Genomic DNA, 22715 nt, shown 5'->3' with positions numbered 1-22715 from the left:
GTGCAAAACTATGGAGCAGAAGGTGGTCTTTCCTGTGCAGCCTAAAAATCCAGATCGCTCGTCGTCCACAGGCGGCGCCGCAGAACCAACAAATCCCCTAATATTTCCCTGTATTTACATGGCAGTCCCATCCCTCAGGTAGCTAGACTCTGTAGCTTTGGCCTTCACATTCCGTCCGATGGCAAAGCCTCGCACACTAGCAACCTTCTGGGTCAGCAGATAGCACAAGTTACACATATGAGAAATCGCATTACTAATTGTAGGAGAGGCCTTCGCGAGAAGGACGTCTTCCACATAGTGAAGGCGGCCCTTGGGCCGCCTCCACATGTTTTCAAACAGTGGTTTCTTGAGCTTGGCTTCGAGAACACCATAGGCGAGCTTCTCAAGGCTCATTGCAATGGTCAGTTCCAACATCTCAGACACAGCCGTCAGTGCTGCGCTAGTCTCTGTCATTTTGGCTCCCCTGTCCCTTAGATACCACACACGTCCCAAAATATCTACTCGTTGCTGCTCTACACGCGAGCATCCAAGTAGCTCGGATTTTCCGCAACATGCATCCCGAGCGACACGCCGGCAGTAGACTCGCCTGAACTCGGGCCTTGGCGTGCATTTTTGGAGATGACACCACAATGGCACCGGTTTTCTACACTCACGCGACCCGCCATCCAGGGAAGTGTGCAATGTGTTCAGCTGCAATTGACAACACAGAAGCGGTTAGGATGTGTACCAGAGTTCCCAGAATGGATAGCTCCTCAGCAGTGGAGGGAGATATCGCCCTGGCCATTGTCTTCACCTCGACCATTCCCGCACATGACACCGTCGTCACCATAGTGACGGACTCGGAGCCTGCGTCCGGGCCTTCGTGCAAGGACTTGTGACTGCACACACACACACAACACACACATTAAATCTTCTCCTCTGCCCCCTCTACCGTGTTATGCAGTGTGCTTATTGTCTGGACACTCCTCTCTCCATGGCAATGAACGCGTTAATGCGGTAGCCCGAGGTCTGACCGGCAGGGCACTATCGGAAGAGCTGTCCGACCCAGACGACACACTGGCAGAGCTCCTACACTACACTGCGACACTCGAGTATTACCGACAAGGTCGTCATAAAACGCCCTCGTCAATCTTCGCTTAATAGGGCAGATGCCGCTGCCTGGCAACTGCGGACAAATTCCTTTCCTTGTCTCCACATGCTACATATATTTCATCCCAGTCTGTGCCCTTCCTATTGCCCCTGCGGTGGGGCCGAACCCACAGCATACCACTCCACGTGGGATTGCCCTAGCCCTTCGGCTGTTCCTCCTATACACAACTCTACACTTTCCTTTTGGGAGTCTGCGCTGCTCAGCACGAGCTGGCAGGAACAGCAACTACTGATCCAGCGGCCTCACGAAGTAGCGGATGGCAATGGAGCGTTGGACTGATGAGGGTCCTAATCAACGAGGAAAATTTCCTACTTGTTTGCCAAATAACAGTTCATTCTCTCTTCTGCCACTACTTCGGCCATGATGTCTCGTAGAGGGGTCGGCACAGGGCACCTTGAGTACCGGTCGACATACATGACGAGGTACCTGCAACCTTGGCAGAGCGGAAGAGGCCCCACCAAGTCTAAATCTACGTGATCGAAACGTCTATCTGGTGCTCGAAACAGCTGCACAGCTGAATGCATGTGCCAGGTTACTTTCACAGCTTGGCAGGCTTGGTAGCTTCTTCCCTGGCTTTGAAGATCTTTGTTGATCCCTGGCCAGACGAAGCAGTCTCTGATAAACCTCTGTGTCGCTCTGAAGCCGGGACGGCTTAGCCCGAGCAGCGAATCGAATGTAGGCCACCGAAACTGATAGAGCACGAACGAGCGAGGAGCTGCATGGGGGAAAATGTTGTGTAGGGAAAAGGCACCTCCGCAAGCTGGAGCGGCGAGTCTTTTTCTCGAACTGAATGCAGCTCGGGGTCGCTTTGCTGGGCGGAGGCTGCAGCTATGGCCCATTTGCCCAATGTAGCACTTGCCACAGCTGAGCAAAATCAGGTAAACAACTACAGTGGAGCAATGCGCGTAATGTTTAACATGCTGTACTGTACACACTCTCCTAGCGCCACCCATGATTCCGGGGGCCGAGACGGACCAGCTTGTTCAAGGTGGAGAAGACCACAGGTACTTCATACCTGTTCGCCACCTTTTTGAGATTTTGGCCAACCCTATGAAGGAAGGTACAGGACCAATAGTGTCTATTTTCGACTGCTACGCTCCACTTCATTGCCCTCCTTAGGATTCCTGCTGCCTTTCAGCTTCCGGGGAGCAAAGTTTCCCCCACTGAATCAACACCGAGCGACGGTTGCCTGCTTTCGAAAGCCGCTCGATCTGATTTACAAAAGTCGTCTTGATCCAATGACGACACAATTTTAAGCGCCGACCCCAGGCAGTTTGTTGCAATCCCTTGTTATACAATTTTCGAGTGGGCACAATGGTATGGTAACAGTTTTTTTTTTTTTAGTGCCAACAAACATGTTCTAAAAACGTCATAGAGGCAGAAGAAGAAAAAACGTGCGGACAATTTGGTTTTATAAATGGAACTCAAAAACTACACATGGAAACAAGCAGCGCTTGCATGCTTGCACGAATACTTGCACAGACAACTCCATTGAAGTTTCTGAAATAACTTTTTGACTAACAAACAGATCTGAATGTTTTGTAGGTGTCACGTTACCTGTGTGATCTCGCCAGTGGTACCAAGCTAGCATTTAATTTTCTTTCGAGCATAGCTTTAGGCACCCGTTCTTGCTTAGAGAGTCGCCGTCCCTCGTAACAGCGAGAATGAGCGCAGCGAAGGATGAAACGGCGCAGCGGGAGATGAAAAACGCCCGAGAGCGACGAGAGCGCGAGGAGGAAAACGGAGTAAGGTGCAGCGGAAGCACGAGAAAAACCTGCCGTGGCTGATTATTAGCTATGAGTGCTCGAGATGCCCATTAGGCATTGAAAATATAGCGCCTTCCTGATAAGCTACTCCACCGCAACAGGTCGCATGCACTGTGACAGCATACATGACAGCATACACAAACATGACACCAGAATCAAGGGTTGAAAAAAGAGTTTCAGCAGGTCGTTGAGTGCTCGAGGTGCCCATTAGGCATTGAAAATATAGCGCCTTCCTGATAAGCTACTCCACCGCAACAGGTCGCATGCACTGTGACAGCATACATGACAGCATACACAAACATGACACCAGAATCAAGGGTTGAAAAAAAGAGTTTCAGCAGGTCGTTGAGTGCTCGAGATGCCCATTAGGCATTGAAAATATAGCGCCTTCCTGATAAGCTACTCCACCGCAACAGGTCGCATGCACTGTGACAGCATACATGACAGCATACACAAACATGACACCAGAATCAAGGGTTGAAAAAAGAGTTTCAGCAGGTCGTTGAGTGCTCGAGGTGCCCATTAGGCATTGAAAATATAGCGCCTTCCTGATAAGCTACTCCACCGCAACAGGTCGCATGCACTGTGACAGCATACATGACAGCATACACAAACATGACACCAGAATCAAGGGTTGAAAAAAAGAGTTTCAGCAGGTCGTTGAGTGCTCGAGATGCCCATTAGGCATTGAAAATATAGCGCCTTCCTGATAAGCTACTCCACCGCAACAGGTCGCATGCACTGTGACAGCATACATGACAGCATACACAAACATGACACCAGAATCAAGGGTTGAAAAAAGAGTTTCAGCAGGTCGTTGAGTGCTCGAGGTGCCCATTAGGCATTGAAAAAAAATTGGAGGACACTTAGCTTCGCCTTCAAGAGTGGAATGCGACAGCGTTCCCGCGCTACGGCGCAGCGACTACGCGCCCCGCATCGGACGTGGTGAGCGTCAAAACGCAGCGTTCGGCACGACAATGAAATGTGTGCCTGAGCAAGCGACGCACGCTTGAGCCTTAGAAACAGCTCGTTTCTAAGGCAACACCGCATTCACTAGAGGCGCTTTTGTACCGCTTTGAAGCATCGAACTCGTGGCTCAGTGGTAACGTCTCCGTCTCGCACTCCGGAGACCCTGGTTCGATTCCCACTCAGCCCATCTTGCAAGTTGTTTTTCTTCACAAAGTGCCTGCTGGGATTTATCGCTCACGGCCAACGCCGCCGACGACACCAGCTTTTCTGCGACACGAGCTCCTTAACACTGTCGCGTTAATATGGCGCCTTCCTGATAAACAGAGCTACTCCACCGCAACGTGTCGCATGCACACCATACATGACAGCATACACCAAAATCAAGGTTTGAAAAAAGTGTTTCAGCAGGTCGTTGAGTGCTCCAGATGTCCATTAGGCATTGAAAATATCGCGCCTTCCTGATAAACAGAGCTACTCCACCGCAACGTGTCGCATGCACTGTGACAGTATTACGTATCCAGATATATTACTGTGATTATCTTTTCTTACCTATGTTTCCGTTATTGCAATGATGTCGTACTTAAACGAACATTGTGACAGGTAGATCAGCAGTCGGCCAAATTTTTCTTTATGCTGCGGATATTACGCTCAAATACTGGTACATTTTCATGTTTGCGCGATTCTTTTTTTACCTCTGTATCGCTAATGATTTCAATCAGTTATTGTGCTGGGCTCAGTCAGCTGGAGTAAAGCAACAGCAGGCCGAGGACGACGCCAGAGCCCAAGAGGTCGTAGCAGACTTTACTTAAAGAAAGCCAAGGATGCGCTTTGCGCTACCGCGCTCAGCACAAGGTGGGTAGTGGCATCCTTTGCCGTTGTTAATTCCGCTGGAAATGGCAGCTGGAGTTTTCGCAGCAGTGCTTGAACGAAGGTTTGACAATTATTAGTGAGCACGTTATAGTGTCCCAATTCAGTCATTTCATCCATAGCCTCGGTGATGTCACCTCTCGTGACCGGATAATCGCCAACCAGGACCTGCAAAGAAAGAACAAGAGAGTGCGTGATTCAACATGACGTTTGTATTTTTAGGAAAATCACACAAGCTACTACAGTCATATAGCATGCAACATGTAGTGAATTAAGATACCTGGATTATTTCATCGAAAGCGAGGTAATGCTTCAGTACCTCCTAAAGGCGACCTTGTTCGCCTTGATCCTGTAATTTCTCAGAGTTGACGCGCCATTGTACAGGAATGCACAATCTACACTCAATTGCGAATGTTGGCAAAATTTCAAGAACAAATCTAGGGACGTCGTCAGAGTAGCTGGGCTGTAATTATGGCAGCAAGTCCGTCTCCATATCAATAAGCATTGCTATTCCCACCCAACAAGGAAACCCATCCGTCACGTAAGACGAATTGCTATGAAGAAGTTAATGTATAAAAAATTCACCTAGGATTATCATATTCCCTAATGCGAAATTTATGCGCAGCTGATTAGGTTTTTGAATTCACGTTATATTGAGGTATAGAATTTGGTCAGAACGGCAGGACGCTCTCTCCGCGGTGGATGTTGAGCTTCTGCTTGTGCCGCTTGTTTAGCAGCAGCGGTAGCATTCTCTAGCGCATTCTCTAGCCGAGGTGGCACAGGCCAAGTAGCGCATGCACACTGGTTCACCGCCACGGAGCATGCCTCCCGTGGCACTCCCCTTTCCTTCTCACCCTTTGGCCATGCTCTTTTCCTCCACTTTCCCCCTAGCGCTTGAGCTGCAGGTTTCATCGTGAATTGTTGCTCCCTTTTCGCACTTGTAAACCTTGCAGAAAATAAAAATGCTGTGTCGAACTGCTAATACAACTTTTCCAATTTATTTCTCTTTTAGATACTTATAGGCGACAGTTTAAACGTCTTGCTAAGCCCATGCACACAGAATTAGCCATATGGAATCAAAGGAATGGTTTGGTTTGCATTTCCGCGATTTGAGATTGAAGCGGCTCTTGTTTCTGAATGTCGAAAGGCATTCAGGTGCCGTCTGGGCCACTCGGATGCCAAGGCCTATGGGGAGCTATGAAAGAAGCTGAGGCGCCGTCTGGGCCACTCGGATGCCAAGGCCTATGGAGAGCTTTGAAAGAAGCTCTATTCGCTTTTCGCCACTAAACATTCGAGTAGAAAGACGCCGGCTTTTGTACAGATCAGGGTGCGTGGCCATTTAACCGAAAAACAAGACCAAACCAACTATGAACACGGTAGCTCGGAATTGCAAAAAAAAGAAAGACACCAACATGCACTGAAAACGAAAAGTTTGGAGAGCTGCTTCGTCCCGTCGGTTCAAACCCATATTGGTTCACCGTCGGAGGGGAAAAAAAGAAAGAAAAAAAAGCAACCTCGTCACAGGTCTTTTAATTCAACTGTAATTAAGGTTTTTCTTTCGTGAATGGAAAATAATGTATTTTGTCTTCTCAGCATTTACTATCAGTTGATTGTCACGAAACCACCGTGAAACCGCTAGCAGTTCAATGGACACAGTGTGTTGCCGAGATTCAAGTGTACGTCCAGTGAATAATATCGCAGTATCATCTGCATTCATCAAAGCTTTTGACTGCAATACTCTCAGGAAATTAACAAATAAACAGAACAAATTGGGACCCAAAACCAACATTTGCGGCACACCACATGTGACCTTTCTTGATGCGGATAGCAGCCCATCGATTTTGACTTTTTGCCTTCGTGGTTTAAGATAACTACAAAAGAAGTTGTCAGAGCCACCAACAATACCATAGCACTTGCTGAGCTTTTGTAACAGTGCCGAGTGATAGATGTTACTAAATGCCTTCTATATATCGACGAAAATTCTGATAACAATAGTTTGATAGTTAAGAGCAGAGTTCATAGCTTGTGCTAGTCAGGACAGCAGTAGATAAGGACTTTCCTTGGACAAAACTCTGCTGCTCATGCAAACGACGTTATTTTTGCTAAGGAAGATCCTCAGCTGTAGTGTGAATAATTTTTCGAAAATATTTTTTATAATGCTTAAAATGGATATTGACCGGTAGCTACCGGGAGTGTTGTGGCTGCCGCTTTTGTATACTGGATAGGGCGTGGCCGTTAACGAATGGGTAAATAAATGGCAGAGTGGAGTACTCAAACTATGCATATTATTTTCAGTACCTTGGCTTTTTTTGTGGTCGATTCCGGTAGTTTTCATCACCTGTAGCCTACCTATAACAGACGTCACCTATTTATCATCTGAAAACTAAATTTTTGATTCCTTTCGACATCAGTGGTCGGCCGTGCAGCTCTGTATAATGATTAAAACCATTAGTAAGGCCAGGTATGTTGTCTAGATTATTTTATCACCGTATCCTGCAACTGCATGTGATTGGGCCTTATAATAATCATTTGTTTTGTTTTGTAGCAATAGTCTTTTTTTGGCAGTGCAGCCATAGCCTTAGTTGTCCAAGGACGCATGGCGTGGTCTTATTTTTAATTGCATTGGTGATGCTGTAAATAACGTTTTCACATTCTACTTGGACATCGTCATTATACAGTGCTTCGAACAAGGCTCATTTCTGCAGGGTACGTACTTGCAATAGTTAACGCCTATGCGATTTCTCAGGATCTACTTTTGAGCAGGATGCAAGTATGATCGTGACAAGAAAAGCCAGGCAGTGATCAGAAATGGCAAAATCGTAGGCTCCAGCTTCCACATTTGTTTCGAGACTGCACAGTATGTGACCAATAAGTGTCGCAGAACATTCCAAGAAACGTGTGTGTTTGGATATAACATTTCTAGGATTGAAAGACTGCAAAAGGAACACAATCATGGCATTGGTCTTTCGAAAGGTCAATGTTAAAATCACCACAGATCATTATTTGAGAATGTGAGGCTACACGAGGCTACACAAGCAACCATTGTGTTTTCCATGACGGATATAAGATCATAAACGCAAGAGCGTTGGGGGTGGTATACTACACCAAACATGACACCAGAAACAAGGGTTGCAAAAGGTGTTTCAGCATGTCGTTGAGTGCTCGAGATGCCTATTACGCATTGAAAATGTAGCGCCTTCCTGATAAACAGAGCTACTCCACCGTAACGTGTCGCATGCACTGTGACAGCATACATGACAGCATACACAAAACATGACACCAGAATCAAGGGTTGAAAAAAGTGTTTCAGCAGGTCGTTGAGTGCTCGAGATGTCCGTTAGGCATTAATATAGCGCCTTCACGCAAAGTGTCGCATGCACTGTGACAGCATACATTACAGCATACACCAAACATGACACCAGAATCAAGGGTTGAAAAAGTGTTTCAGCGGGTCGTTGAGTGCTCGAGATGTCCATTAGGCATTTTTTATCATTCCACCGCAACGTGTCGCATGCACTCTGACAGTATTAAGTATACAGGTATATTACTGTGATTATCTTTTCTTACCTATGTTTCAGTTATTGCAATGATGTCGTACTTAACCGAACATTGTGACAGGTAGATCAGCAGTCGGTCAAATTTTTCTATATGCTGCGGATATTACGCTCAAATACTGGTACATTTTCATGTTTGCGCCATGCTTTTTTACCTCTGTATCGCTAATGATTTCACTCAGTTATTGTGCTAGGCTCAGTCAGCTCGAGTAAAGCAACAGCAGGCCGAGGACGACGCCAGAGCCCAAGAGGTCGTGGCACACTTTTATTTGAAGAATGCGAAAGATGCGCTTTGCGCTACCGCGCTCAGTACAAGTTCGGTCGTTGCGGCCCTTGCCGTAGTTAATTCAGCTGGAAAAGGCAGCTGGAGTTTTTCCAGCAGCACTTCAACAAAACTGACAGTTATTAGTGATCACGTTGTACGGTCCTACCTAATTCTGTTAATTCTTCCATCGCTTCGTTTACGTCACCTCTAGTGACTGCATAGTCGCCGACCAGCACCTGCAAAGAAAGAATAAGAGTGCGTGATTCAACATGACGTTTGTATTTTTAGCAAAATCACACAAGCTACTACAGTCATATAGCATGGAACATGTAGTGAATTAAGATACCTGGATTATTTCATCGATGCAAAGAAAGAATAAGAGAGTGCGTGATTCAACATGACGTTTGTATTTTTAGGAAAATCACACAAGCTACTACAGTCATATAGCATGGAACATGTAGTGAATTAAGATACCTGGATTATTTCATCGAAAGCGAGGTAATGCTTCAGTACCTCCTAAAGGCGACCTTGTTCGCCTTGATCCTGTAATTTCGCCGAGTTGACGCGCCATTGTACAGGAATGCACAATCTACACTCAATTGCGAATGTTGGCAAAATTTCAAGAACAAATCTAGGGACGTCGTCGGAGTAGCTGGGCTGTAATTATGGCAGCAAGTCCGTCTCCATATCAATAAGCGTTGCTATTCCTGCCCAACAAGGAAACCCGTCCATCACGTAAGATGAATTGAAGTTAATGTATAAAAAATTCACCTACAATTATCATATTCCCTAATACAAAATTTATGCGCAGCTGATTAGGTGTCTTGAATTCACGTTAATTGAGGTATAGAATTTGGTCAGAACGGCAGGACGCTCTCTCCGCGGTGGATGCTGAGCTTCTGCTCGTGCCGCTTGTTTAGCAGCAGCGGTGGCATTCTCTAGCGCATTCTCTAGCCGAGGTGGCACAGGCCAAGTAGCGCATGCACACTGGTTCCCCGCCACAGAGCATGCCTCCCGTGGCACTCCCCTTTCCTCCTCACCCTTTCACCATACTCTTTTCCTCCACTTTCCTCCTAGCGCTTGAGCTGCGGGCTGGAGGCAATCTCGGAGGTTGGCGCAGCAACTACATGCACAAGGAGTTAAAAACGGACTTCTACTTTCATAAAGCAAACTCGAGGATCCCTGGGCCGAAAGCTGGGAAGCTGAAGCTCTGAGACGATCACGGGAGACGTAATTGTGGCGTCGTCGCACTCAGCAGTAGTAGGTGCAGCATCGTTCATGGCTAGTGTTCCAAAATAAAACGTAAATGACCTGACTCACCAATTGTAGGGAGTTCGGTTTAACGGAGGCAAGGAATATGCGTTTTGACAGTGGCGGCAGTGGTGGTGCCCCTGTTCGGACAGCTGTTTCGGTTCAAGCAGGAGGCAATGACCCCCACTGCGGGAACAACACAATGAAGTGACTGACGGTCGCTAAAAAAGCATAGCCGACCTTTGTAACGATATTTTACATTCCCCGCTGGAAAGGAGTGAGTAAACTATGATTCAAATGTTCGCACAAGCATTGTTGCGTGTCTACTGCAATTTGCGTAGCATGCCCATAAACTTTGGCAGGGAATTTTTAACGCCAGCAGAGACCTTACTTTGTGTCGGTTTAAGACTGCCTGGCTTAATAGGTTGTTCGGAATTCTAATATATATTGCACTACACATAGTTTCAATATGTAACCTTCTTGTGCGAAAGTATCATTGGTAAAAAGTTTATGGTAAAAAGTTTATTATGGGTGTCGCAATTTTTCCACCATATCAATAATGGGAATTAGTGGCTATGCACGAAAATTACAATTAGTGGCTATGCACGGAATTACTGGCTGCTAAGCACGAGGTCACGGGATTGAATCCCGGCCACGGTGGCTGCTTTTTGATGCGGGTGAAATGCGAAAACACTCGTGTGTACTGGGTTAAAATTTCCAGAGTCCCACACAATGGGTGCCTCATAATCAGAAAATGGTTTTGGTACGTAAAACCTCATAGTTAAAACAAATGAATGAACGTAGAAAAATCGGTTTAACAATAAGTTGCCAGTGTGGAAAGCCAATTAGCTATAGAAAATACAGCAGCTAGTTATACGCTGAGTCAGCCAACCATTATTTAACGAAGAACAAATTTCATTTCTGAGCAACTGGTGGCGTAATGACGGCAGGTGGGTTTAGCGCGAACTCGGCCATTGCCTGTGCCATTTGAGTATTGTTTTGGTTAGTTTGTCTCCCTCAGTTCGTCCTTTCCGGTCCTACTAAAGTATAATATGTTAGGTGTACCTTTAATATGTGCAGTAAGTGAATAACAGCTAGATGGAGGTTGCCGATTTTGTGCCGTGCCATTTGTATCTGCATTTTAATTTATGCACTCTAAGGGTCGTGTAATGCAATAAAGTCAGCCTGCTGTACAAATAATTATGGGCTACTGGAATCACAGGATTTAGAAAAGTGCGCTTCACGGAAGTATGAATGTCGTGTTTCCCTACATTGTCGACCGGGCCCCTTATACTTTCCGGACCGCGACTACATGTGGCTCGCCTTTTTCTCGGTTGCTCGCTCGAAGCAAATGCCAAAGCTTAACTTCGGCCAGTCTGTTCGTTCCCTTCATTTGTCGGAAAGTCAAGACTGTGCTTAAACTCTCAAAGTTTCGAGTAGTGCTCCAGTAGGGAGGATGTATCTTATACAAATGTGCGTGTCATCATAATGTAAACATTCCTGACCTTGTCGGCATTCGTCGCCATTATCTGGGAATCTCGTCGCCAACTCCTGAAGGCGACGAGATCCCCTGTGGCTCCATCACGTCCCGCCTCGCAAATCTCCACCCGGTCTGTGCTCTCTTCGTAGAAGAAGCCGGCGGCAAAGTGCCGATACGCCCGCTCATGGCCGGGCACGGCACTTGCCGCCGCGGCCATCGTGCTGGCGGAGCCGGCCAGCGGTGACTGCTCCAGCGGGACACAGTATATAACGACTCTCGTCGTTCGTCGCGGCCGCTTTCCTGCAAAGAGATCGAGAAAGAACACTATTAAAAGTACAGCCTCTAATACAAAACCAGTTTTGAGAGTGTCATTGCCTACGCGGTCTCGCCCTGAAGCACTTTTTCAAATAAAAATAGCGTTAAGTTAGTGACTGATTACATACGAAGGTGCATTATCAGACATGGAGACGGACATGCGGAACATTTTGTAATGAAGTACAATAAAAATGAGAAGCATTCTAAAATTTTCTTCATGCCAAGGTTTCACTAAAGGATGGCAAACACTGCTGAGAAGTATTAAAATCTTTTTAACTGTCCATCCACATTTTCCGGTGCCATCAGTATTTCGCTGTCGTCTTGTTCGCCATTTACCCAGAATGCATGCCTACGTTCGGTGCAGCTTGTACATATGACTGAGGAAGACTTCTAAAAAATATCAAAGCTCCTTTCTGAAAGAAAGATGCTGGAACGCGAAGCTTAACCTCAATGCAAACTGAATCAAAGTCAAATTCTAGAGCCAAGGACCACGCAACGAACCCAAGAAATGCAGAGCAACCTGATGCTATCCACACGTAATTTGATTGCCTACTGAGGATTGTATGTTTCGAACGTTGAAGTTGAATGAAGACACATTTCGTTAAGTTGCACAGCCTTTATTTTAGATCATGTAACCGTTCATTACACGCACACACTCACATTGTCACGCACGACCCTACACTTGCACTCGCGTACGACAGCCTCTTCTTCTGTCATGCGCTGATACCGCGGCCTACCCATGGTGACGGCCGGGAATGTATTGCGTGACCCGCGTAATTCAATGCAGATGCATACAGTTTGTCTGGGTAGCGTGGCGTGCGACCATCTTTCTGTAAAAGAAAGGGCTTTGAATTTTTTTTCCAGATCTTAAGATGAGCCCATGTTCACGTGCGCTTGCTGTCTCCGATAAGTAGGAAGCTCAGTTCATCGGGCCAGGGGCGGTGTCATGCCTAGCAGAAGCAACTTGTGCTTCCAGTGAACTTTTTGCGCATGCGCTACTTTTCCCCAGCCTGTCACTTCGCGCCATTATCGGGCACTGGCCGGCCGGACAGTCGATGCAGGCGCCCTCGCAGATGTGCAAGTCGGCTGTCCGGCAGTGCATTTACAACGCTTACGGACGAATCAGTGAGACCTAGAAAGCTTCAGTTTTAATTAAATCGTTCTCGTGCGAAAAATGAGCAGGCAGACCTACATTTAGAACTTGGATCTGCTGTCTAGTTATGCTCACGCAGTTAGTCGTCCGTAAGCTTTTAACACACTTGCATCAATCACTTGATAGCGACATACCGGTCTATTTACAAGTTCCCAAACTCATTAGAGAAACCTTCCACCTTCTAAATCGATTTCTTTCTATGCGAACGTTTTTATCATGCCCCATTCTACTAGTTTATCAGCCGCCAAATGTGTCTCATTGAAAATGATCTGAAGTGTTTGTAGAACTAAATCACTTCTAGGGCGTACTTGACAATCAAGTATGCTAGCTCCTTTGACGATCCATTCTATTCTACACTGGTAGAGCAAGGAATGTCGGCTACAATCAACGTTTCTTCAAAGAAAATTCCCTTCGTGAGTACGGCAACTGCCCACACGTAGAGAAGTGCCGCTTCCAAGCGTTGGATTCAGCGACACTCCTGGTTCGTCCATTATTCACAATCATAGAAAATTGTATTTACACAGGACACCTCTGTACAGCGGAAAAGAAAACGAATGTGTGAAGAAACGGAAAAATATGAACAGAAAACAGAACTTTCACTGATCCTGAAAATGGACACTTATTTACCACATTCTTTTTCTGCGAAAACAAACAGAATATATTATTTAAATGATAAAAAGAAATTTTAACAGGAAACAGAACTTTTCCTGCAATGCGAAGCGTCCAACTCTCTGTAAAACCAAATTTCTCTTACTGTAAAAGAGAAAGAAACTCGTTAAAAACAGAATAATAAAAAATAGAAAAGAGATCTTTACAGAAATGGTGCGGCACGGCGATGCCATAAATTCTCTCTTTTTTAAAGGAAACATTTTTTGCAGTTTAACTTATCCTTACAAAATCCACCCTCCACGGCGAAGCACGCCGATAGTGGCGATTCATACGGCGCCGCCGATCACATTCGTCGACCTGCGCCACATGTTCTTACTATTCAATCATCTGAATGTAGCTGCAGTGACGCAGTGGTCGGAACTGGAAGTTCTACACGGAAACGTGAAAACCCTGTCCTGAGAATGCGCCCTTTTATTCTGTTCAGCCGCATGTGTACATGATGTCGTGTCGACTGACTGAAGAAAGTCGCTATGCCAAGGCACGTTTGCGAACCGTAGAATGCGTGCTACCACGAGAAGTGAGTGAAAGGGAACGAGAGGATTGAGCTGCTGCGTAGACGGGGGGCTGACTTGGCCTGCTGCCGATGACCGTAAAGTGCGAGCGAACGAGGCAAACGTCAATTCGAAGGTTAAACGATTCGCGCAATAAAATGCGTCCTTCTCGTGAAGACTAAGTTGTAACGAATCGGTGGTAAATGCAAAACCTGCCATTATTGTCGCTCTGTTTGATTCTCTCTCACTGCATGGAAACTTTGTGTCTGCTGTGTGGTTATACCGGACGTCATTGCCAAAGTTTGCGATAAAGAGGTGAACACATACGTTCTGGAGCCGGTGGCCGCGTGGTCTCCGGACCCTGGGCGGTAGCGGGAACCGGAGACGGGGCCGGGTATGTTGGTGGCCACCACGACGCTGCGGTATGAAGAAAGACGTGAACGTAAAGGAAATTTAAGGAAATTTTCTCTACCAAAAAAGAGATTTTCTGTGAATGATGTATGACAGAATCCTGTTGAAAGTAAAAAAAAAAAAAAACGAAAGTTTTGGTCCTTCTCGGTCTCTATAGGCTTCAGATCGAGTTAAAACTGAAGTATAACCGTTTTAGGTTGTCGGGCACCTCCATAAAGAAGACTGAAATAAAAATGTAGAGTTTCTCCTTCTTTGCTTAGACGGCTTTTTTCTTTTCGGCATATACCGCGCACGACGCGTTGTTTGCGGTACTGGTTTCGTGGCCGGTGCCATAATCAAGATGGCTGCTGTACGAGTCGAGCTGTGTCGGCACTATTCCGTTCCTGATTTCAAAAATCGGAAGAGCTGAGTGGTTTTCTTTTCAGGTACGTCACAAACAGTGCACGAGGAGTGTTTTGGCACGTATTTCCTGCCTGTTCATAACATAGAAGTGGACTACAACGTAGTCTGGAAAGAAAATCTAGGCGGAAGGTGACAAAGTTTAGCAACTGCGTTCTCCGACAAATCAGCGTACGTTGCGCTTTGTGAGATAACGTGAGATTTGGGTATTACATTTAGGTTCAGCCTTGTGCAGGCTTGCCGAATCCATTATTGCCTATTGCTTTTCGGAATATACTATCGAGGACAAATGAAATGGGAACAGCGGAGCGCGTGGCCGGTAATCCAATCAGCGCTACCTGCTGGCCGCGCTCAAGTCAGGCGGTGCGTGCGATAGTACGCGTCCCACTGCGATACGTTCGACCGCAGTTTCGTGAGCGCTAGTTTTGTCATACCGCCAGAACGGCGCGCCGCTGACGTTGCCATTCCACGCGGTGTTGCCTAAAGGCAGCCCGCACGTGGGAGACAAGCGTTTGCTTTGATCGCTATGAAGCGTGGCATTTTAACCACGTACTTATTTCTGCCACCATCGTCGCCTCGTTTTCACCGGTTCTTCAAGTGCCGGAAGGCAGCACTGCTCGCGCCATTCGATTTTATGTATAGTTTTAGGCGTATGCTTTCACAAGAGCCACATCTTAACGGGGCCGTGTTGCCGTGTCGGCGCTATTGTATATAATTGCAGGAACCAGTGTTCCCAAGGCCATTAGAACTCGCGCATGCCTGGTGTGTCTAAAGAAGACGGACTTCAGATTATTGGTGCTTACCGGTTGCCGACGCGTGGCCTTGCCAGCAATAAAGGCCGCCAGCTGTGAACTGTTAACCGGATACTGCAGGCATACCTGCAGGCATACCGTGACGAGCGACGGCTTGGAAATCTATCTCGTGGAAACAGCCGTCGAGCCACGACGGAGGACCGGGTTCTTCAAATTATGGCATGCGCAATTTAAGTAATTTTTCACGTCGAGGAAAATAGCGGACGAACTTGGTGCGGACGCTAGCTCAAAAACCGTACGAAGACAGTTGCACGAAGGAAACCTCCGAAATAGGTTGCCTGCCCAAAAACTTCTGCTCTTGGCGGGAAACAGGCGCGCACGGTTTTTATTTGCTGAAGAGCATCTGTCGTGGACGGCTACGGACTGGAGTTACGTCATGTTGACAGACCAATGCGCATTTTCCTCGCGATGAGACCAGCACCAGCGTATGTGCGGAACAAAAGACACCAGATACATTTGTAGTCTTGTGCGCCGAGATAATACCCTAATTACTTCCAACAAATTATCCTAACGTAAAATAGTTCCAGTTGCTTCCTAAGTCGAAATAAACAGACGAATCGCCCCTCATTATTTGGAATAGGGTGCCGTTTTTCCGTATCAGGTGTCTCCACCTGCAAGGCAACTGCTAACGCTACCCAATGCGCCTAACAATCTTCTTTCGCTAGGTGGAGCCACGTAACTTAGTGGCCGGTGCGCTGTCAGCGTCCGGGGAGCCCTTTCCAAGGATGGCCTAGGTCCACTCATCTGCCTAGAAGGCCAGTTCACCGCCGAAGTGTATCGCAGGGTCTATGAGGACGATGGCGTTCCGTACTCTCTTGAAAGCCCCTTCTCAGATGGCCTATTTTACCTGCGACATGATCGCAGCCCCATACGCATGGCCCGATCAGTAAGGAAACTGACGGAAGAACTGGTCCTGATGCTCCTTGATTGGCCCACTCAGAGCCAACATGAACCTATGCAAGAATATCTGTGGCGCAACGAAAAAAGCCCTCTCCTGTCGACCGCTAGAGGGGCTTGCACGATGCACTGTGTAGAGTCAGCACTGTGGGAGCTGTTCAGCAAGAGTGGGAGCGCCTATACGGAGCTCCGATATAGCCATGCGGCGCTTTGAAAGCTTGCGGCGAAGAACGACGCCAGTCACTGCGGCTCGAGGAGATTTCACACAATATTGGAGCCCTCTCAACAATTCCAGATGTGCATAGGAGAGCTCTTAACTATGAGCGAATTAGTTGCACCACAAGTTGGGGTGGTGCGTGGGGTAATGACGGCAGGTGGGCTTAGCGCGAACATGTTAGAATTGTTTTGGTTGGTGTCTCCGCAGTTTGTCCTTTCGGGTCCTGCTAAAATATAATATGTTAGACATACCTTAAATCTCTGCAGTATGCATGTGCTCGACAATAACAGCCAGATGGAGGTTTCGGATACTGCGTCATGCCAGTTGTATCTGCATTTTAATTTATGCACTCTAAGGTTCGTGTAATGGAATAAAATCAGCCTGACTGTACAAATAATTATGGGCTACTGAATTATGGGCTACTGGAATCACAGAATTTAGAAATCTGCACTTCACGGAAGTACGAATGTCGTGTTTCCCTACATTGTCGACCGGGCTCCTTATACTTTCCGGACCGCGACTACATGTTGCTCGCCTTTTTCTCGGTTGCTCGCTCGAAGCAAACGAAGCAAATGCCAAAGCTTAACTGCGGCCCGTCTGTTTTCGTTCCCTTCATTTGTCGGGAGTCAACACTGTGCTTAAACTCTCAAAGTTTCGAGTAGTGCTCCAGTAGGGAGGATGTATCCTAATGTGCGTGTCGCCATAATGTAAGCATTTCTGACCTTGACGACATTGCCGGCCATGATCTGGGAATCTCGTTGCCAGCTCTCCGGCCAGAATCTCCGGCCTCGCACACTTCTACACGGTCCACGCTTCCCGGGTCGAAGAACCTGGCGGCAAAGTGCCTGTAGGCCAGGTCATGGCCGGGCACGGCACTTGCCGCTGCGGCCATCGTGCTGGCGGAGCCGGCCAGCGGCGACTCCTCGAGCGGCACGCAATACACGCACACTTTAGTCATTTGTCGCGGCCGCTTTCCTGCAAAGCGATCGAGAAAGAACACTATTAAAAGTACAGCCTCTAATACAAAACCAGTTTTGAGAGTGTCATTGCCTACGCGGTCTCGCCCTGAAGCACTTTTTCAAATAAAAAAAGCGTTAAGTTAGTGACCGATTACATATTTATCAGACATGGAGACGGACATGCGGAACATTTTGTAATGTATTGCGCTGGTACTGTGAAAAAAATTTAAAGTACAATAAAAATGAGAAGCATTCTAAAATTTTCTTCATGCCAAGGTTTCACTAAAGGATGGCAAACACTGCTGAGAAGTATTAAAATCTTTTTAACTGTCCATCCACATTTTCCGGTGCCATCAGTATTTCGCTGTCGTCTTGTTCGCCATTTACCCAGAATGCATGCCTACGTTCGGTGCAGCTTGTACATATGACTGAGGAAGACTTCTAAAAAATATCAAAGCTCCTTTCTGAAAGAAAGATGCTGGAACGCGAAGCTTAACCTCAATGCAAACTGAATCAAAGTCAAATTCTAGAGCCAAGGACCACGCAACGAACCCAAGAAATGCAGAGCAACCTGATGCTATCCACACGTAATTTGATTGCCTACTGAGGATTGTATGTTTCGAACGTTGAAGTTGAATGAAGACACATTTCGTTAAGTTGCACAGCCTTTATTTTAGATCATGTAACCGTTCATTACACGCACACACTCACATTGTCACGCACGACCCTACACTTGCACTCGCGTACGACAGCCTCTTCTTCTGTCATGCGCTGATACCGCGGCCTACCCATGGTGACGGCCGGGAATGTATTGCGTGACCCGCGTAATTCAATGCAGATGCATACAGTTTGTCTGGGTAGCGTGGCGTGCGACCATCTTTCTGTAAAAGAAAGGGCTTTGAATTTTTTTTCCAGATCTTAAGATGAGCCCATGTTCACGTGCGCTTGCTGTCTCCGATAAGTAGGAAGCTCAGTTCATCGGGCCAGGGGCGGTGTCATGCCTAGCAGAAGCAACTTGTGCTTCCAGTGAACTTTTTGCGCATGCGCTACTTTTCCCCAGCCTGTCACTTCGCGCCATTATCGGGCACTGGCCGGCCGGACAGTCGATGCAGGCGCCCTCGCAGATGTGCAAGTCGGCTGTCCGGCAGTGCATTTACAACGCTTACGGACGAATCAGTGAGACCTAGAAAGCTTCAGTTTTAATTAAATCGTTCTCGTGCGAAAAATGAGCAGGCAGACCTACATTTAGAACTTGGATCTGCTGTCTAGTTATGCTCACGCAGTTAGTCGTCCGTAAGCTTTTAACATACTTGCATCAATCACTTGATAGCGACATACCGGTCTATTTACAAGTTCCCAAACTCATTAGAGAAACCTTCCACCTTCTAAATCGATTTCTTTCTATGCGAACGTTTTTATCATGCCCCATTCTACTAGTTTATCAGCCGCCAAATGTGTCTCATTGAAAATGATCTGAAGTGTTTGTAGAACTAAATCACTTCTAGGGCGTACTTGACAATCAAGTATGCTAGCTCCTTTGACGATCCATTCTATTCTACACTGGTAGAGCAAGGAATGTCGGCTACAATCAACGTTTCTTCAAAGAAAATTCCCTTCGTGAGTACGGCAACTGCCCACACGTAGAGAAGTGCCGCTTCCAAGCGTTGGATTCAGCGACACTCCTGGTTCGTCCATTATTCACAATCATAGAAAATTGTATTTACACAGGACACCTCTGTACAGCGGAAAAGAAAACGAATGTGTGAAGAAACGGAAAAATATGAACAGAAAACAGAACTTTCACTGATCCTGAAAATGGACACTTATTTACCACATTCTTTTTCTGCGAAAACAAACAGAATATATTATTTAAATGATAAAAAGAAATTTTAACAGGAAACAGAACTTTTCCTGCAATGCGAAGCGTCCAACTCTCTGTAAAACCAAATTTCTCTTACTGTAAAAGAGAAAGAAACTCGTTAAAAACAGAATAATAAAAAATAGAAAAGAGATCTTTACAGAAATGGTGCGGCACGGCGATGCCATAAATTCTCTCTTTTTTAAAGGAAACATTTTTTGCAGTTTAACTTATCCTTACAAAATCCACCCTCCACGGCGAAGCACGCCGATAGTGGCGATTCATACGGCGCCGCCGATCACATTCGTCGACCTGCGCCACATGTTCTTACTATTCAATCATCTGAATGTAGCTGCAGTGACGCAGTGGTCGGAACTGGAAGTTCTACACGGAAACGTGAAAACCCTGTCCTGAGAATGCGCCCTTTTATTCTGTTCAGCCGCATGTGTACATGATGTCGTGTCGACTGACTGAAGAAAGTCGCTATGCCAAGGCACGTTTGCGAACCGTAGAATGCGTGCTACCACGAGAAGTGAGTGAAAGGGAACGAGAGGATTGAGCTGCTGCGTAGACGGGGGGCTGACTTGGCCAGCTGCCGATGACCGTAAAGTGCGAGCGAACGAGGCAAACGTCAATTCGAAGGTTAAACGATTCGCGCAATAAAATGCGTCCTTCTCGTGAAGACTAAGTTGTAACGAATCGGTGGTAAATGCAAAACCTGCCATTATTGTCGCTCTGTTTGATTCTCTCTCACTGCATGGAAACTTTGTGTCTGCTGTGTGGTTATACCGGACGTCATTGCCAAAGTTTGCGATAAAGAGGTGAACACATACGTTCTGGAGCCGGTGGCCGCGTGGTCTCCGGACCCTGGGCGGTAGCGGGAACCGGAGACGGGGCCGGGTATGTTGGTGGCCACCACGACGCTGCGGTATGAAGAAAGACGTGAACGTAAAGGAAATTTAAGGAAATTTTCTCTACCAAAAAAGAGATTTTCTGTGAATGATGTATGACAGAATCCTGTTGAAAGTAAAAAAAAAAACGAAAGTTTTGGTCCTTCTCGGTCTCTATAGGCTTCAGATCGAGTTAAAACTGAAGTATAACCGTTTTAGGTTGTCGGGCACCTCCATAAAGAAGACTGAAATAAAAATGTAGAGTTTCTCCTTCTTTGCTTAGACGGCTTTTTTCTTTTCGGCATATACCGCGCACGACGCGTTGTTTGCGGTACTGGTTTCGTGGCCGGTGCCATAATCAAGATGGCTGCTGTACGAGTCGAGCTGTGTCGGCACTATTCCGTTCCTGATTTCAAAAATCGGAAGAGCTGAGTGGTTTTCTTTTCAGGTACGTCACAAACAGTGCACGAGGAGTGTTTTGGCACGTATTTCCTGCCTGTTCATAACATAGAAGTGGACTACAACGTAGTCTGGAAAGAAAATCTAGGCGGAAGGTGACAAAGTTTAGCAACTGCGTTCTCCGACAAATCAGCGTACGTTGCGCTTTGTGAGATAACGTGAGATTTGGGTATTACATTTAGGTTCAGCCTTGTGCAGGCTTGCCGAATCCATTATTGCCTATTGCTTTTCGGAATATACTATCGAGGACAAATGAAATGGGAACAGCGGAGCGCGTGGCCGGTAATCCAATCAGCGCTACCTGCTGGCCGCGCTCAAGTCAGGCGGTGCGTGCGATAGTACGCGTCCCACTGCGATACGTTCGACCGCAGTTTCGTGAGCGCTAGTTTTGTCATACCGCCAGAACGGCGCGCCGCTGACGTTGCCATTCCACGCGGTGTTGCCTAAAGGCAGCCCGCACGTGGGAGACAAGCGTTTGCTTTGATCGCTATGAAGCGTGGCATTTTAACCACGTACTTATTTCTGCCACCATCGTCGCCTCGTTTTCACCGGTTCTTCAAGTGCCGGAAGGCAGCACTGCTCGCGCCATTCGATTTTATGTATAGTTTTAGGCGTATGCTTTCACAAGAGCCACATCTTAACGGGGCCGTGTTGCCGTGTCGGCGCTATTGTATATAATTGCAGGAACCAGTGTTCCCAAGGCCATTAGAACTCGCGCATGCCTGGTGTGTCTAAAGAAGACGGACTTCAGATTATTGGTGCTTACCGGTTGCCGACGCGTGGCCTTGCCAGCAATAAAGGCCGCCAGCTGTGAACTGTTAACCGGATACTGCAGGCATACCTGCAGGCATACCGTGACGAGCGACGGCTTGGAAATCTATCTCGTGGAAACAGCCGTCGAGCCACGACGGAGGACCGGGTTCTTCAAATTATGGCATGCGCAATTTAAGTAATTTTTCACGTCGAGGAAAATAGCGGACGAACTTGGTGCGGACGCTAGCTCAAAAACCGTACGAAGACAGTTGCACGAAGGAAACCTCCGAAATAGGTTGCCTGCCCAAAAACTTCTGCTCTTGGCGGGAAACAGGCGCGCACGGTTTTTATTTGCTGAAGAGCATCTGTCGTGGACGGCTACGGACTGGAGTTACGTCATGTTGACAGACCAATGCGCATTTTCCTCGCGATGAGACCAGCACCAGCGTATGTGCGGAACAAAAGACACCAGATACATTTGTAGTCTTGTGCGCCGAGATAATACCCTAATTACTTCCAACAAATTATCCTAACGTAAAATAGTTCCAGTTGCTTCCTAAGTCGAAATAAACAGACGAATCGCCCCTCATTATTTGGAATAGGGTGCCGTTTTTCCGTATCAGGTGTCTCCACCTGCAAGGCAACTGCTAACGCTACCCAATGCGCCTAACAATCTTCTTTCGCTAGGTGGAGCCACGTAACTTAGTGGCCGGTGCGCTGTCAGCGTCCGGGGAGCCCTTTCCAAGGATGGCCTAGGTCCACTCATCTGCCTAGAAGGCCACTTCACCGCCGAAGTGTATCGCAGGGTCTATGAGGACGATGGCGTTCCGTACTCTCTTGAAAGCCCCTTCTCAGATGGCCTATTTTACCTGCGACATGATCGCAGCCCCATACGCATGGCCCGATCAGTAAGGAAACTGACGGAAGAACTGGTCCTGATGCTCCTTGATTGGCCCACTCAGAGCCAACATGAACCTATGCAAGAATATCTGTGGCGCAACGAAAAAAGCCCTCTCCTGTCGACCGCTAGAGGGGCTTGCACGATGCACTGTGTAGAGTCAGCACTGTGGGAGCTGTTCAGCAAGAGTGGGAGCGCCTATACGGAGCTCCGATATAGCCATGCGGCGCTT

At 47.0% G+C, this 22715-nt stretch overlaps 2 protein-coding genes across 6 annotated transcripts in view; one reads left to right on the top strand and one right to left on the bottom strand.

Annotated features, from left to right (window-relative positions):
• LOC129385575 (uncharacterized) overlaps positions 1-22715 on the top strand; it is a 118853-nt gene that overhangs the window by 39316 nt on the left and 56822 nt on the right. The gene's annotated exons all lie outside the window — the stretch shown is intronic.
• Positions 1-22715, bottom strand: part of LOC129385574 (uncharacterized) — an 87020-nt gene that overhangs the window by 29188 nt on the left and 35117 nt on the right. For 3 of the 5 annotated variants that reach the window (XM_072289356.1, XM_072289357.1, XM_072289359.1), the window contains exons 7-8: positions 20317-20406; positions 14258-14347 (exon numbers count right to left, since the gene is read on the bottom strand). In XM_072289356.1, the coding sequence (XP_072145457.1) occupies positions 14258-14347; positions 20317-20406 (180 nt within the window). Of the gene's footprint in view, positions 1-14257; positions 14348-17388; positions 17642-20316; positions 20407-22715 lie in introns of those variants that run through there. The other 2 variants (XM_072289358.1, XM_055072285.2) reach the window with 2 other exon arrangements.

Source organism: Dermacentor andersoni, chromosome 7 (assembly GCF_023375885.2).
Source record: "Dermacentor andersoni chromosome 7, qqDerAnde1_hic_scaffold, whole genome shotgun sequence".
Taxonomy (NCBI): domain Eukaryota; kingdom Metazoa; phylum Arthropoda; class Arachnida; order Ixodida; family Ixodidae; genus Dermacentor; species Dermacentor andersoni.
Note: the sequence above shows the minus strand (reverse complement) of the source record. Positions and strands in the feature narration are given on the sequence as shown.